The sequence below is a fragment of the Parus major genome, chromosome 1A (genome assembly GCF_001522545.3).
Source record: "Parus major isolate Abel chromosome 1A, Parus_major1.1, whole genome shotgun sequence".
In the NCBI taxonomy this organism is placed as follows: domain Eukaryota; kingdom Metazoa; phylum Chordata; class Aves; order Passeriformes; family Paridae; genus Parus; species Parus major.
The window spans coordinates 47,898,073-47,915,990 of NC_031773.1; the positions used below are offsets into that span (position 1 = coordinate 47,898,073).

The following is a 17,918-nucleotide window of genomic DNA, read 5'->3' on the forward strand; positions in this document are numbered from 1 at the left end:
TTTTCACTCCATACACTGCATTTGCCTTCTGATACCTAATCAGGATTTCTTTACTGCAACTTGTGTTTGCTCTCTCTTGTTTTATCATTGTACACCACCTCTACAAAGAGTCTGGCTCTTGATACCCTCTTATGAGGCAACTGAAAACAGCAGTAACATTACTCCCATAGCGTTCTATTTCTAAGGCTGAACAAATCCAGTTTGCTCAGCTTCTCCTTGAGCAAGAATGCTCCAGAACACTAATCATCTTAGTGACCATTTAACATGTCAATGTCTTTCCTCTATGAGAGCCAAAACTGGACATACTATGTTAAAGATGGACTTAAAAGTGTTCAATCTATTTTCCTGACCCACTGGCTATATCCTTGCTAATACAGCACAGCACATGGCTGGTTTCTTATTAGCAAGGACATCCTGCTGGCTCACATTGTACTATTTCTTTCTCAAGACCTTCAGGTATTTTTTCTGCAGAGCTTTTTCCAGTCAGTGGATGCCTAACCTGTGCTATAGCAGGAGGTTATTTTGACAAAGGTGTAGTACTTTCCATTTATGATTGCTAATTTTCAAGAGGTTTGTCAGGCCCTTTTCTCCAGCCTATTGTGTTCTCCCTGAACAGCAACCTTAATCTTCAGAGGAGTCAACCACTCAGCTTCATTTGCATCACCTGCAAAGGTGGTGAAGGTTGGTCCATCCCAATCGGAAATGTCATTAATCCAGATGTTGAACATGTTCAGCACCAGACTGCCCGACTTCCAGTGTACCTTGCAGTGCTGACCATAACCAGCTCTGTGTCACTGACTGGCAATGCAGCTCTGGAATGCTTCCTCAAAAAAAATGTAATACCTTAGAGCAGAACAAAAAACACAGTTCTGTACTTAGTGGTCCAGCAGGAAACTAATTACTGACACGTCCTCTGCTGAAGGACAGCAGCAGGAAGCCCTAAACGAGCTACTCTCCTCTCTAGGTCTGTATCAGGACACCACTGCATTCAGCAGCCCACATCAATTCCACAAGTGAAGCTCAAAGCCTTACTGGGGCTTTAAACAGGTTACAATCTGGGACACAAGTATTACTGCCACCTTCATAGTACATTCTTGTAGGTATGTATGAGAAGTGCTATTAAAAGAATACTTACTATTAATATAACTGCTGTTAAAAAGGAAATGCTAGCTCCTGACTGCAATGTAAATTTGATTTTAACAAAAGAGCTCTGTATTTTTTTACATTACAAACTTCTATCTTAAATGGCAAGAAAAGAATTATTTTTCAACACTAAAAAAAGTTGCAGGAAATTAATCTATTTCCCATGGTAACTATGCCACAGTGCACACAAAAACTATGACACTTGTTTTAATGTCAGAACGTGACATTTCAGAAAAAATACTGAGTGAGTATAATACAGTTGAATCAAATGAAACATTTTCTGCCAGAGCATCATTTGTGGCACCAGCAGAAGCTGTACAGACAGTAAAAAATGGATTATATGGAGTCTTTAACAACAGAAGCAGTTAAGTTTATTTTAAACTTTAACATTTTGTAGATTATGACTGACATTTATATGTATTTGTGCTTCTCAGCCAAAAAAAACCCCAAGACCTAAAAGCCATCTTGGTTAAGATCCAGATTATCTACAGATACAGGACTTTCTGAATTTTAGAGGAAGGTGAAAATAAAGAAAACATAAGACACATTATTACAGTGTTACTTGCTGCACTTTTTAACACGCTTGAAAACACTGGAGGTTTTCTTAATGTTCATGACATGGCACTTCAGAAGGGATCAAGAAAAAATTAAAATATAAGTATCAGTGAAGTAGTTTCTATTTAGTGACTGTTAAATTACTGAGAAAAAAATCCCTCCCCCAACCAAGCCCAGACAATCGTGCTGCTTACAGGCAGCTTCTACTGAACGGTGAAATGCTTGAATTCTACCTGCCTGGGGATATTATAAGGATACCCTTGGAGTTGCACAGTGGTATAATTTACATTACATTTTGGAAAGGATCTGATTGTTTACTTTTGTTCAGTTTCCAAAGAAACACTCTAAATTTATCTGCTATAAAAACCAAAACACTTTATGCAAGTTAACAGTCTGACAAGCATATTACATACCACCAGATCTGTGTAATATTATAAAATTTTCCACATGCAGTGCTTCAGGGCATTGTAGTAATGAAAATAATATTTATCGAAGTGTAAGTAATTATTTTAATTATACTAAATCAAAATACTAAAGGAAGAACGTATTTAATTTTATCAGTGTGAAGTTAAGAACAAGGCTTTCCACACAAAGTTATTATTCATTGGTTGTAGGTCAAGGTGGAAGAACCAGCACGTTAAGGTTGTTTTTTAAATGTATTAGAAGTTCAAACAATTCTGTACAGCTTGCTCAGATATTCTTGGCAAAGGTATTAAGGTGTGTATTTTCCACCCCATTTATTACCGGAGGCAATATTTATTTTTAACAGGTAAGAAAATTCATTCAGTTACTTGCTGCAAATACTCAGTTACAAAGTTTCAGGATTGTCATTATCCATATCAGGAAGTCTAAGTTAAAGGCGGAAACAAGTAACGTATTTTGCAGGTCTGGAAAATGCTGTACAAATCTCACCACATTACTTTATCTTGGAACAAATCTGCCAACATGTATGTTCAGTACATTCAGCTGAAGCCAGGCAGGTAAATTCTTGATATTCCATTACTACTAGGCATGCTCCATAAATTAAGGCTTGTAACTAGGTTTACATAAAGCATGGGGGTTTTAATAACTGTTCTTGAAGACTGCAAACCATTGTTTATTCTCAGTAGGGACAAACACTGTTCCTCTTCATCCTTAGGCCAACTGAGCTGAGAGCTGAAGAAGGACTAAAAAGAAGTAAAAAGCCAGCAGGAACAAGCTGTCCAGCCAGAGTGCAATAAAGCAGGACAAAGATACAGGTGCTTTCAATTTGAATCCACCATACTGCACATGCATAAACCAGCACTTACATTCAGTTATGCCTCACACTTCACTGGGCAAGTTTTTCACCTTGCTGAAGTACTTAAAATAAAAGTTTTGATGCCCTTTGTTCTAAACCACACCTATGTGTTTTGTGCAACGAGTAAAATGCAGATGTAGCACCATGTATGAAATAAAAAACTTAAACCCTGTATTTGCATGTGTGAAGCATGGCAAATAACTATTTAATGTTATCGTGCCTTACATAATTAGGCAAATGCCTAGCTGGCTGTCTTAAAACAGATGTATACTTTTCAAAAGTTCTTCACTATCTTGTAATTTTAATGACAGTATGTAATCATAACCTTCTGCTGTCATTTGAGGGAAAAACCTCACAACTGACTGATATTTATATTATTATGCAATAGCCAAATACAAGGTGCTATGAGAGCTATCAATCTTCATGATCACAAACCTCAAATACAGACAATATTTAGTCTGAAGAAAGAACGTGTTTACCAGCTGAGTACCATGGATTAGTGAGCTCTTAGAATTCAACAAAGATTATATGAAGTCACTTCACAGTGGAGTTGCAATTAAGCACGGTGCATACTGAACCCAAATGAGAGAGATCTGCAACAGGCAAAATCCACTCTGGTCTGTGACATTTGTTGGTAACACATGCTCAAGTTCTCATGGTGACTCTGAAATGCAAGTGTTATATCCACTCCCTTCTCACCCTCTGCCCCTATTAATAATCTATTTCCTTAAGAAATACCTGCTATGTTTAGCAGCTCAGTAAAGTAGTGTATGTTTACTTTTTACCTTTTTTCCCTCAGAATGGACTTGAGGGAGGGAAGGATGGCATTTAATAACACATGCTGCGAAACAGAGCTTTCCCAGGACGTATTACAAAACAAGAGACTGAATGACCTGCTCAAGGTTACAGAATGACTCCATTGCTCGCTCTGAATTAAAAACTGGTACCCTTCTGACTCCTCTTGCATTTTCACTAATAAAATAATACCACTACTGAACACTTGCAGAGTTCCTTTCATCACAGGATGTCAAAGGCTTTTATAAATATTAATTAAGTATTGCAACAACACTAAGAAGTATGTAAAACTTAATTCTACACATGAGTAAACCCAAGCAAAGAATAAATAAGTATGTTCAAAGCCATAGGACAAGTCAGCAGTATGGAGGGAAACGGCTCTTGCCATTAAGGAACACTCCATTAGAAACAGGACAATTAATATTCCAAATGTGAAGGGCCCTTGATCACCAGTACATTACTATAAAACCTGGTCATGTGCAATCCCACAAGGACCACACTAAATTTCAGGCAGTGTTTTCATCAAGATACTAACTCTGTCCTCCTCCAAGCATAGAAAACAGTTCTCATGAGATTTTGAAAAAAATTCTGTTTCTTTTTTGGCAACTTTCCTTAGTTAAGACAAGTATGAGTGTGGTATTCTTTGGTACTTTTACAAAATTAACCAGTAATATCAAGCTCAGACATAATTCAAACATGAATTCAGACCTCACAAGTGCAAGTAAGCTACTTCTTAGCATTCAGTTATGAACTCCAGTAATTAAGGAAGCAGAATACTAGGGTTTTTTTAAGAACTCTATATCCATTCTCTAAAGAAATAACCACAAGTCCAAAAGTACTGTTTTTACAAACTATAATGGAGTCATCACTTAATTGAGTACTCAGTGATCTTGCAACTTGAGATAACATGTCCACATCTGACCTGCAACAAGCGTGACTCTTTTGCCATCATTTTCTCTTTCCAATGACTGTAACCACCCCAAGAAACCAATCTGCAACACTGACTTTTACTGTGAAAACTAATAAAACATACTAAAACATACTCAAGTTAATTGCATCTATGTCCTGCCACATTTGCAGACTTTAATGACAGAAGTGAGATTAATTTTTTTATTTCTTAAAATTGTTAACCTGCTGAAAAATCCCCAAGATGACCAGCTCTGAACTGTAAAAATTCACTTTAAATTCAGTTTAATTTTCATTACTCATTTTTCCCCCTCAAGAAAAAAAGAAAAAAAAAAATAAATATCTGACATTAATGTCTGCAAATAGTACTTTTGCTTTGGAGAAGACTACTGCTTTTATGTAAACCAAAACAAATTGCACTAAAAACATCTGCAGATTCACTTTGCAGTGAACTCTGTATTAGAAAAGGAGACTGTTGTTGCAATGTTAATAAAGAAATTAAATGAAAAATTGTGTAATTCAGTTTTCACTCCAGCAGCCGTTCAGGTTTCTCACAGGTTATTTTTTAAAAAAAATATTCTTAATAGTTCAACAACAAGTTTTACTTTGCACCAAAAAAACCCAAGATTCAATAACGGCTGACAAAGAGTTAGGTGGCTGAACAAAGAACAGGTTAGTGTTTTGTGTTTAAGGAACAAAGTATGTTTTTCATCTGTCTACTGATAAATGCCTGAACATCATGTTTTGGATTTTTTCACCCTTTCAAAAGGACATAATCCAGGAGTAGAAACTTAAGTCTCTGCGCAATAAAGGTGTTTATCACCCTTATAACTTGAGATAAAGTTCCCCTATAGCACAAAATCAGAGAGCAATTCAGTATTATATTTGGTAAACAGCTTTCATCACATGGACTAATTTTTCCTAGTCCTCACAGCTCCTTAACAGAGTTTATGTTATCATTCATGCATTATGCCTTCAACAGAGGACTGATGAGATTTAACAGCTTGGCTTTAATAAATGGTGTTCCACCCCCAGTAATTCTTCAGAAATCAACAGCCCAAAGTTGCTGAGTTTTCCTGAGTTAAACTAATCATCCAAACCTCAACAAAAAAGTCTTGAAGAATCTAGTCAACCCATTGCCACTCAGAAGCAGGATCAAGTTCAAGATCAAATACTGTTAAGATGTATCCAAGCATCTGGAAACCAAGAGGGAGGAACCTCTAAGTCTGCAGCTACAGAAGCTTTACTGACAGTGGTAGTATCATGTGCCCTACAGACACAGCCATTAAACACATAGCTCCCCACGTCTGGAAGAGCACAGATGTGATCTTAGCCAGTACACAACGGGAGTTTCTTTACTTTCACAAAGCTGCTGATCCCTAGCTTTTATCTAGTAATGGATATCCTGTGTAAAACGTCTAATTGTATTGCAGCGTATTCTCACACTTTTATGAGTCACTCTGTAAGTCATGGAGGACTGCATGTATACAAAGAAAGGAGTTACAACTATACTGTTACAGACCATGGCTGTAGTAAGGTCATCAAGATTCCACAGTAGATTAAATAACATCAGGATTCCCTGTGCCAGCAGCAAAGAGATATAGAATTTACTGTATCAATAAATCACTCTATTTTATAAAGCTACTATTCAGTATTTGTTGTCTATAGGTAACCAGAGGTGATAAAAAATTAAAATCTGGTGAAACAGCAATGCTAAATTGCAAGCCAAGTGTCTCAGAGAAAAAAAAAACAACAAACAAACAAACAAACAAAACCCAAAAAAACCCTTAAATACATTTACTCTAGGTGTGTAATTAAAATACTGTCCTGTCATATATCAACTCTGGTATGCATTTCAAGGTTTGTTTACAATATGAAAACAGATATAAACTTCCTCCTTCCCCACTTTTGTATGAAGATTTAAACACTGATAAAGGTTATCTTGATAGATCAAATCACATAAACCATGTCCTTCAAATGGCTTTTACAATCAGATGCATTGCACCATTCATAGGACGGAGCAGTATTTGTAAGGTGCACACAGGACACCAAAGTGAGTCATTTTGCTAACAGACCATGCCCTCTTCTTGTTCTGGGGCTTGCACCTGCTGTTAAAAGGCTGACAGGCAGGGATCATATCTCATTAGATCCTCAATGAGGATGACAGACTGCACACCCTGCTCAAGAAACTAGGTAAATCACAAGGGAATTAAAGTCTTCTCCTTGCTGCATTGCTTACAGACTTTCTGAAGGCCAAAGCATGAGACATACACCTAAAATGTAAGTGAAGGAATGAAAGACATGGATCTTAACGAGAAATTTGATACACTCCTAATCACTAAAGAAAAATGAACTTTATTCTGGTGAGTTAGCTCAAAATAAAGAGATATGCTAGGCTTTATATCTAGTTCTAAAGCATCAAGATCTCAGGGACACTGGAAAATAGCTGTTTGATGCTTAGGTTATGTGGTGAGCACAGAGTCTTTGCAGAGCCTGATGTCGAAGCCTTTCATCCCCAGATGATGCTTCTCACCCTTCTTTCTTACTGCAACCAGCTGGCCCATCCTCTTCATTAGACATTTTTCATTAAAAAATGAGATCAATAAATTATCCAAACATCACAACTCAATACTTCATGCCATGACTCGTGCCTAATTAAGATGTAATCTGAAATTATTCATTGGCATGCAGAATTAAAACTAGGGAGTTGTAAAGAAACCGTATGCAGGAAACAGGAAAAATGAAAACACAGAAGAAGTGCAAGATGTGACTTGTTCTGAACTGTAAGAAACTAAAAATCCTTCCTTGTGAGGTTACTTAAGCAGCCAAAAAATTCAAAGCCTTTCCAAACTCATCTTCTCATACAATCACTTGAGTTTTGAGGACAAATATGTGATCATTTTGCTCTGGATTCTAAGAAAATTACTACTTGAGATCTCAGAATAGCATAAAGAATCAAATACCCTCACCAAGGCATGCAACATCTACAAACACCACTTGCACTCTCAATACTTATAACCTTATTTTTGTCTACCCTCAACTGCAATTTCATCATCCATATGGAATGTTGATCACTGTTCCCAGTTAATGGCATCATATCAAAACTCTCTGTAATTTACTGGTTTGCTATTTGCACAGGATACTGTAAAAAACAGTGGAAGATACACAGACCACCAAAACACGTGTAAGTGGCATTACTATACACTCCCCTAAATTTCAAAGTCTTAAAATTGCTGCTGTGCTTTTGAAGAACATCGCATTTGACACTACTTTGCACTCTTCTTTCCCCATGATAAACAAATTCTTTAACAATAATTCTAAAGGCCAACATTTCTAAGCATATTGTATCATACATCTACATGTTATGATACGACTGAGTATGTATCAAGGAAAATTCCTTCTATTTTAGCAACCTCCTAGGAAAACTTTCACAGTGTAATTCAGAAAGCAAATAAATATCAGTGTCCACACTTAGCAAAGAAAAAAAATCCCACCTCTTTTTCTCATGTATACAAGCACACTTTATGTGCACATAATGTACAGAAATCTAGAAATGCCTCACTCTGAAGGTTTTTAAATTGTAGTTTCTCCTCATATTCCTGGCAAGCTATGTTTGGAAAGATAAGACAGCTGTCAGTACTCTATAGGAAGCATTATGAAGAAGGATATTACAAGTTCACTCAAGAGCTTTGTAAGGTCACAGAAAACTGCAGCTACCTGATGATAAATACTTTTTTAAAAAAAGACCACTCCAAAGATAAATCAGGTTAACACCACAGTTAACATTAGAAATACCACTGCTTATTCAGATGTTTTTTCTAAAAATAAGAATTAAAACAGGAATTTATTAGACTCCATGGAACAAAACCATCCCAAGTAGTAGACACTGCATCACCATGAAGTCCTGTCACCCTAAACTGCACATCTTCCTGACTTAGATAGGAAAACAAAGGTCTGTGCTCAACACTTTACTGTCACCTTACCCCATTACCTGTGCAGACGGCCATACAGAGTAACTTAGAAAACTGTAGAAATGTCTCTTCTTCATTTCAAAAAGACTGTAAAAGAGTGGAAGACAGCATTCTACAGGCCACATAATTTTACCTGTTTAGCAGTTTATTTTAAATTAACTAGCCACAACAGTTATGAGGCAGAAACAAAATAAGTTATAAAAAACAGTCCATTAATAGGCAAAGATGATTGCCACCTCTCACGGTTACTAATCTGGTATGCGGTTTTTGATTTATCCATTTTTGAGAGTCCTGATACTGTGTGGCATGCTGATACTCTCTAGCAGCATTTTTTTTTTTAAAAAAAGTTAATGTTATTTCTTGCCTTCTGGAAAGAGAGCATAGATTAAACCACCTAGTCTAGACATGCAACACTTACTAATTGCTAAATAAACAATCCTTTCCTTATTTCTTAAGCAAAGACATTATAAAAGTTTAAGTGCAAAGTGTTCACTGTATCCTCAGGCATTTGTCTAAACTAAGCGTAGTCTCCCACCAGGGAAAGAATTTCTTTCAACTGTGCTGTTATTCCTATGGAATTGGTACCTGCCCAATCTCAGCAGTCAGTCATCTGAGAGCTTTTCCTATTTGCATTGAGTGCAGTAGACAAGATTTCTGAAACCTTGATTGAGGGTTCTCATTCCTTGTTTCTTTCCAGGAATTATAATTTACAGCTTTAGTGATGAATTTTAACTTGCTGCTTATGTCATTCACAGATACAGTACCAGATCAATTTCTAACTTCAATCCTATGTACATATCCTCCTGCTTCTGAATATAGTAGTTTAAGATAACTTAAGAATTTTTTTAAAATAGTAAATAATCAACGAGGACTGAATACACATATTACTTTCAAAAATCTAGTGACCATTCATACCCAAGAAGATGGAAACATTTTAAAACTAACTACATGTTACTATCCAAGAAGAAATTTCTCTTTTAAACCAAGTCAGCTCTATCTGTAATTCCAGAAAGCTTGCATCCCCTTCACAACATGGAAATTCCCATCAAAAAGTTGCTTCAATATACAAAAATTCTAAGATGATAGGAACTTGCAGACCACAATACAACATGACTATGGATAGTCCTCCAGGCATGGCCACTCTCTCCCTCTCTGTTACAGAAGAGGGAAATTCTAAAGCAAGACATAATCCAGAAAAGAATCCAGAATGAGGAAACTACTGAACTGCCACCTCAGATTACAAAAGAGCATGACCTCAATGCTACACAGAAAATAAAAGCGTTAAGTTACAAGAGAAAAAGTGAGGTAAAAATTACAGTGATATAAATGAAATGTTATCATTTAACCTATTTCTAAAGTACCAAGATTAAACTGATTTGTCTTGATAAATTCTCCCTCCAAATAGTGTTTGCTACTTTTAGGTTATTTTTTGCCTTACTGCATTAAGCAAGACTGTTTTTAATCAAAGCCACACATTTCTCATGTTCAATGATGTCATAAGACACAAAGAAATGCATAAAATTCACAAACTATAATCTTCAGAGAAAGAGTAACAGACATTCTTTACTTCTGAGTGGTTTTTCAGCATCAGTCCTAACAGAAAGAGCTAAATCAGAAAAGCACTCAGCACACAGATCCACCGAAGTTTGGCACTTTTCCAGTGATAAATACAATTCTGACCTCTGCTGACAGAAGATCTGAAGACTCCTATCTTTAATTAACAACTACCTCTTCCTATCTTACCAATGATAAATATCATGAGTGTGGAACACAGCCGTTTCCTTTTTTTAGACACTAGGCAAAACCAGTGTATGATATGACATGAATGCAAGATATTCACCGTTCCACAAAACACTGCACTTCTAATCTATTCAGTTAAACCTTCCCTCGATCCTCTTTAAGAAAGGTAGCTCTGCATAGACAGGTCAACTCTTTGCTGCTATATAAAGTTGAAGGTTAAAATACGTAAGCTGATGTGGGAGACTATTTCCTGCTGAAAGAAAAGCCCTTTAAACACTAGAACCTCAAATCTAATTTGTCAGCTTACTGATGCTTCCATGCCAGTGCAAAGCATCTGTTTTTCTATGAAGCTGCAGTTTTGGAAAAATGGTTAATGCTACCTAGCAGAAAAGTTAGCATGATCTTATAGTAGAAGCAATACAGAATTCAGTCACACATGTAAGTGTTTAAAAATCCAAATTTTAGGTGAAAGACCAGACCTTTGGCTTTAATCAAATCTATCTGCTAAGCTGGAGGTGCCAACTGGACTTATGGTTATCAGTAAATGTGACCTACACTTGATTGACCTAAATGGGGAAGTGAATCAAGTAAGAGTCACCAACTTTTTTTTTATGCTCTTTCTAAAGAGCATAAAAGAAAAAAAACAAATATTTCGCTTCACTGGAAACACCATTGTTTGTTAAACCAGCCATTTATAAGTTTGCTCTTAACTAACACCTTGTTTTAACAAAAGAGTGGGGTAAACTTTAGTCAGACACTGAAGCTATGCTACCAACTTAAATTAGGGGGCAGCACAGCTCATAATGAAACAAGCTCAGCTGGGTCTCCCACTCACTAGTGCAAGAATCCAGCCCATAACACTGTTACTGGTGGTGACTGGGGAGCAACTCCAAACTCAGCGACTCATCACTAGAAGGTTACAGTGTTTCTGGAAGACCTGCTGGGAAGAACTATACAGTTTAATTACAATATATTACCAGTTGTAATAGGTGAATAAATCAAGAACTACCACAACAATATCCATCTCATAAGTGGTCCAGGCTTATGCAACAAACCTGACAAACCCAGTTTAAATGTCTTCCAAAGCCACAGCCAAAGGCAATTGGGACTTGTAAACACCCGAAGAGCTGAAACTGAAAGGGAAACTCAAAGGATTTTCCATGGGGCTTGGTTTGGAGCGGGCAGTTGTGTGGTGCTTGGTTTCTGGGGTTAAACCATGACAGTGTATAAAAAAGGACAGTGAGTAAAAAAGTAGACCACTGTAATGCTCAAATAAATCATTTTGATTTTCATTAACTACCAATGAAATTTTTGATGCATCCTCAAACTGCACACCACTCACACCACTCATTCTTTCCAAAGAATGAGGCACAGTAACAGTGCACACACCAGAAGACATCAGTGCTTCAGCTCCTCAGGAATGAGATATTTTATTGATAAGCTTTTGATACTTGGACTTCTTTTTAAAACTATTTAGCATTTTTGTTACTTTCAACACACAAAATGAAAATTACTTCCTGGTAAGCAAACAAAACCACCTCAGTGTTTTGTTTGGTTCTGTGTTTTTTGTGTTGTTTTTTTGTTTTTTTGTTTTTTTTTTGTTTATATTCTCTGGCTAAGTTCCACGTACATACTTTAGGAAAATAACCTTACTATAAATTTGCATAAAGCCTCAGTTAGCAAGACACAGCACATAGATTAAGGAACCCCAGGGAAAAAAAGAAAAATTACTTTGCTGCTAGAACTTGGTATTAACAACATTTTGCCTGGAAAAGAAGTCCCTTTTATTGTGAAATGGACTTTAAAATCCCTGTCAAGATTTTTAAACAGCACAGAAAAATAATTCATAATGGTGATGTTAATTCTATAATAATATTTCAGATCATAACTTTCTTCCTAAAGGGAATTCCTGCAATAACCAGAGCTGTCCACATACTCAGTAGACGCTGCTCCATGCTTCTACCTCAGGAAGGAGCAAAATACGAGGTATCAAACTTACAGCAGGTTCTCACTTCTTCCATACTGCACTGAAGAACAACAGTTTAAAGCCTCATTAAAAACTCTACAAATGTTAAATATAGAATGTGAATTTCAGTTTAATAAACAGTCAACTTCAGGCAGACTGTCTCTGAACTAGGTTTTCACTTCTATTTTAAAACATCAAAGAAAATCAAATTTCAGGGCATTTTCTTTATGTCATTAGTATTTCTCAAGGTAGCATGCAGAGCACTAGCTTTTAAGCCTGAATTTCTCTACACTCAGAAAAAGCCCTTAGTCTGACCTCAAGGCACTGCACTAGGATTTGTCACAATTCGTGACCCAGCTACATTAATCACACTCCTTGGCAAGTGGAAACCCACAAGTGCTGAACCAACTTTTAACATCGAAGTTCTAGCACTTGAAATTTTGAGAAAGGCGAATTATACATTTCTATCTTTTTACCCTATGATTTTGGTAAAATCAGCTTTGTTCCCATAAATCCATGAGGGGGGGAAAAAAAAAAGCATCATTCTATTCACAATTCAATACAGCTGTGTATGACTAGCTTCAGTCCTAGGCCACAAGCCAGGAACTTCTGAGTTCAAGTTTGGCTCTGCCTTTGACTTTCTGTGTGGCCTTCAGAGAGCCCCTGAACTTCTCTGCTTCTCCTCTTACATCCGTACACTTACCTTACAGAAAGGCACTTGCTTTGTTTGTGGAGGCTTTTCCCAAACACACAACTCGAATTGACTTTAAGAGCCATTTTATTTTTATTGTGTATTGAACACCTAGGGCCTGCCAAGAAATCTCTGTCAGTTGATACCTGGTGGTTTTTAACTGTAGTAACTGCCAACACGCACTTATTACATACATGCATACACACACCCATATCAGACACACAAATATAAAAAATGAAGCGGAAAAATAGACCATTATTTCAAAGTTTCTTAACAAACATGATGAAAAAAGGAAATTGAGTTACATGCTATAATTACAATGAAGAGCAGTCTGCAACCTTGTTCTTATTAATGCACCGAGGCAGTGGTGAAGCCTGTTTTTAACAGCTTAACAGAGCAAGCAATGCTCAAGCTAAAATGATCACAGCAACTAATATTTAAAATAGTACTTAAACAATAGAAAAATGGCCTAAGAATGCAAAGGCAAAGAAGCATTTAAGCTTAACCAAGTTATCTAACACTATCTGGAGCACCATTTAAAAGGTAAGTTTTTCTTAAGCAAAAGATCAAGGGAAGTTACATAAACTTAAGCTGACCCCATACTTGCAAGTCCATAGTAGCAGAGTTTCACTTCACATTACCTGGACTGAAGCAGAATGAAAAGGAGACATAACGGTGACACAGCCAACCTCAGCTTTTTCCGAGCACAGAACACCCAAATGCAGCTCATCACCTTTAAAACAGCCACTTTTAAATCCACATCTGAGAAACAATCTTGTCCCCAGAACTTTATAAAGACAGGCTAGGCTGACTTTCCAAAAACCAACTTGTTTGGTTTTTAATGGCCCAACTATGTCAAGCCAGCTTAAAGAACTCTGCACCTGTGGCTTTAGGATACTTTAAGCTGCCAAGATAAATTCTAGCCTCTCAAAGTTTAGCTTTTGTCTGCTTTTGCCTTTTTCATCTTGTTATACCTAAAATTTGGTAAAAACACTTCCTACAGTTTTTCTGTGTCAGGATATATATTTTATTTATAGTAACTGGCAAATGTAGAGCAAAACTATCTCCTAATTAACAACATAGCAGAGTTAATTTGATGCAGAATAATGTGCTATTTTGTGATAAAAACAGTTACTCAAGGACTTAATCAGAAGTCATCATTCCAGAATAGCTACCATCCAAGATGAGGTGGTAAAATGTAAATTCAGATAGCTTTTGCACAAGAAGATTAAACTGGTTCAAACAGCTGAAAAAATATCTGCTTGTAAGGCTTAGGATTCTCCCATCTGAGGTCACTTACTAAATCTTCCTACTATAATTGAGAGGCTTTCAAAACGTATTTGCCAATTAAGGAAAATTAGGAGAAATACCTTATTGAAGAAGTACATGTAACAAAACATACTAGGAACATTTAATTTACACCCAAAGGAGATTTTGTTTATAGTTTCTCACACCACCATCAGCGTGCTTCCATCACATGAAGCAGTCACAAACGCTACACAAGGCCAGCATGCTGGTTAGCAAAAGTGTTCCTGCCAAGGTGATCTAGATCTGCTCTGAAGAGAATTACAGGACACAGACAAAGACAAAATCAAACAAAATAACCTTAATGCCTTGTACTCTTTCTCAGCATTGTTTGGTCTGGTTGAGATGTATCAAGCAGATAATGTGAACATTATCTGCAAAGGAACAGAAAACTTGACTCTGTAACACAAGGCTATTTAGTTTAAAATTCCCATCAATATTGCTACAACTAACTTCTGCAGCATCAGCTGGAACATTCTTTTATACTAGGCTAAAAAAAAGCTTTTGGGTTTTTACTTCAGGTTAACCAAGCATTTTTAGGGCCAATTTGAACCCAACCCACATTTAGATTCCAACCAGTGCACATGAACATGTAATGGCATCCACAAAGGGAAACAGAGCTAGATATAAAATGACATATATATAACCTCAACAGGACATCCTCTATTTCCATGTGCTATATTTTTAACCAGTTTTAAGTGTATTATTTTGTATTTTTCCAATATTTATCATAGGAGATCCCTTAAATAAAACAGTGAGATAATAACACTAATAGTACCCATGTAAAACCTAACAAAATAGTAAAGGCTTATTTATATAATCTTAACTAGGATATAGAAAAATTAGTTTTTTAAAATTCACAGGGGAATGAAACAATATACTATTTTCTGTATCACAGGACAACTGGTTTTCAATGCACATAAGAAAAAAGCAAGGAAAAAAACATGTGCTAAGTTTTGGCGCCTTCTGCCCTCTCTTCCCCTGCATATAGAAGGAAGCCATTTTCACTTTTATTCTCCTCAAACTCTCTCCAAGTAGAGGCAGAACAGCCTGGAAAAAATCCAGCAAGAGCCACCAGATTAGAATTTCCAAGCATTATAATACCAAAATTCATTTGCATGTTGTGATCAAATCATCCTCCCTGTGAATTGTTCAGGAAGAGGCTGAGCACAAACATGCTGTATATATCACTGGCAAAGTGATGTATCAGAATATATCAGTTTCGCTATAGTTGACAAAGTTCTCAGCAGTAGCCAACCTCTTACCAAAGAAAGCTGTTTTGTAGTCAAGTATATCTGGAGTACCAATACAGAATTAGAACCACATGTTTTAAATCAGACCCTGAATCTGACATGATTGCTTAAGCAAAATTATATACAATTAAAAATATAAATGCTAATACAGAAGCTGCAACAAGAGCGTGAACGCTGCTAAATTAGCACGCTAATATTAAGTTGCTATGTCTTCTACTACCTAAATTTCAAACCAGGGGCGAAAAAAGTGGAAGAAAATACTGAAGACTTATTTTCAGGAAGGTTTAAGTGACATCCTGGCAAACTGGATAGCTCAGGCACAGCCAAGTTCACAAACATACAACAAACCATAACGACAACACATTCGTGTATATTTGCCACAGAGCACATGTAAAATGGGACAATTAAGCTCAACTCTAATTAATGGTTAAGTAGCATTAACAGATTATATATTTAACCTTTCCTATTTTCATAGAGGTCAACTAGCTCAAAAAACTCAGAATCTACAACAGATTTCTTAAAAAAAACCCAATTCTAGCAGTGTCACTGCAGCTTAAGTTTTGCCATCTTCCTATGTACATGGAGGCTGTGCCCAACAGCCACTGAAATTACAAGTGGACAGCAGATTTATGATTATGTTATCCAGCAAATGCTGTGCTTAAAAAAGGGGGGAAAAACCCACTGAGAAAACCAGAAGTAATTTTCTCATTGTTTTATTTTTTAAAGAAATACTTCTCTGATTCAGAAATTAAGGCAATGTTCTGCTTTAGTTCAAATCAGTTCAGCTATACTCAGAGCTGTACTTCAGGAAGCCTTAACTCTACATCTGCTAAGCACACTGGGAAAGATGAACGTGCTTTCCTTGTAATTTTAGCATGCACAGTGGGGTTTCTCGTACTTTTAAGGAACGAAAAAAGAATGGTCACCTTGATTAAAAAAAAATCATGCCTTTCTGCTTTTTAGTTGCTGAAGTAACTTTGCTATTCAAACCACATCCAACTATGATGGAGCTCTATGTCAAAATGATGCTCTTATAACACAAATTAGACAACTAGTTATTTGTTTGCAGAAAATGTATCTAATAAAAATAAACACAAAAAAGCTGAAGTGTTTTTTTTCGCTAGACTACCTCCCTGTAGTATTTCTTTCTGCTTTCCTTGGAGCTACCTCAAAATTTGTTCATCTCCCCCACTGTTAAAATGTGGCCTCACACATTGCACAGTAAGAGAAGAACTCCCCTGCTGGCATGAAATCAAACACAGTTACACCTTGATGCCTTGTTTCAGTTTTGTTGTAATAAATTCCAAGATCCCATTTCACTTCTAAAAGTCTCAATTTAACACACATTTTTATTAATATAAACATTTTTTATACTTTTTAAGCATTTTTCTGCCTATCACTGTCAAGGTACTTCTAGATTGTTTTCTCTGCATAACATATACAAACATCCATTTAATTGAGTTCAGACACAAAATGCAGAAATGTAAGGAGCAGCAGTCAACTTTCATTCTTACTAACTGTGTTTTTTAACAAAACTGCCCTCACTAGTTTATCTCCAGCTATATTAGCACACATTTTTCCATGGTGTTTAACCCGTTTTGGTTCATTTTGCCTTTGCCTCCTGTTTTATTAATCTATCTTTTCTTAGGTATCTGAAAAAACTCCAAGGGTCGTATCATACATTATGTTTTCCCACATGACTGAACAGACTAATTTAAAGTAGTCCTTAAAGTACAATAGTTTGAATGAGAAGTCTTTCAATTTACCCATACTATAACACCCAAATATCACATCAACCAGTTCTTAAAACACAACTTTTCAGAAATTATTAAAAAAATATACAACTGTAATAGCAGAAGGGCATTTCATCCCTAAAACATAATGCCAGCAAACTGTATATAGACAGAAAAAGAGCCTTTAAAATGACAATATCCATTAACCTTAGGAACTCCCTATAGAAGTGTGTTGATGGCACAAAAATAAAAATAAAAAAATTAAAAAATCAGGGTTTGCATATATTCATGCTGCTCCCAGAATATATGATCTGTTTTAGCATGAAAAAAAACCCAAACCCACCAAAACAAAACCTCAACCAAACAAAAAACACAAACCCCCCTGGTTGTGCTCTTCAGCAGGAAGCTTATGTGTAAAGGAGAACTTAAGCATTGACAAGTGCTAAATGTACAGCTCTGGAGTTGGAATTCACCACAAATACAGAAAGGCACTGTTCCTCTGGTGTTCTGAAGAACAATTATGGCACCAGCACAACAACAAAATAGAAATATTCTTAATTTACAGTATTTATCTTCATGAT

The 17,918-nt window shown here is 36.3% G+C and overlaps 1 protein-coding gene across 15 annotated transcripts in view; it reads right to left on the reverse strand.

Annotated features, from left to right (window-relative positions):
- Nucleotides 1-17,918, reverse strand: part of TNRC6B (trinucleotide repeat containing adaptor 6B) — a 129,826-nt gene that overhangs the window by 56,916 nt on the left and 54,992 nt on the right. The window contains exon 2 of one of the 15 annotated variants that reach the window (XM_033514433.1): nucleotides 13,688-13,779. The exons of the other annotated variants lie outside the window; for them this stretch is intronic. Coding sequence (XP_033370324.1) covers nucleotides 13,688-13,776 — 89 coding nt within the window. The 5' untranslated portion in view covers nucleotides 13,777-13,779. The remainder of the gene's footprint in view (nucleotides 1-13,687; nucleotides 13,780-17,918) is intronic. 15 annotated transcript variants of the gene reach the window in all.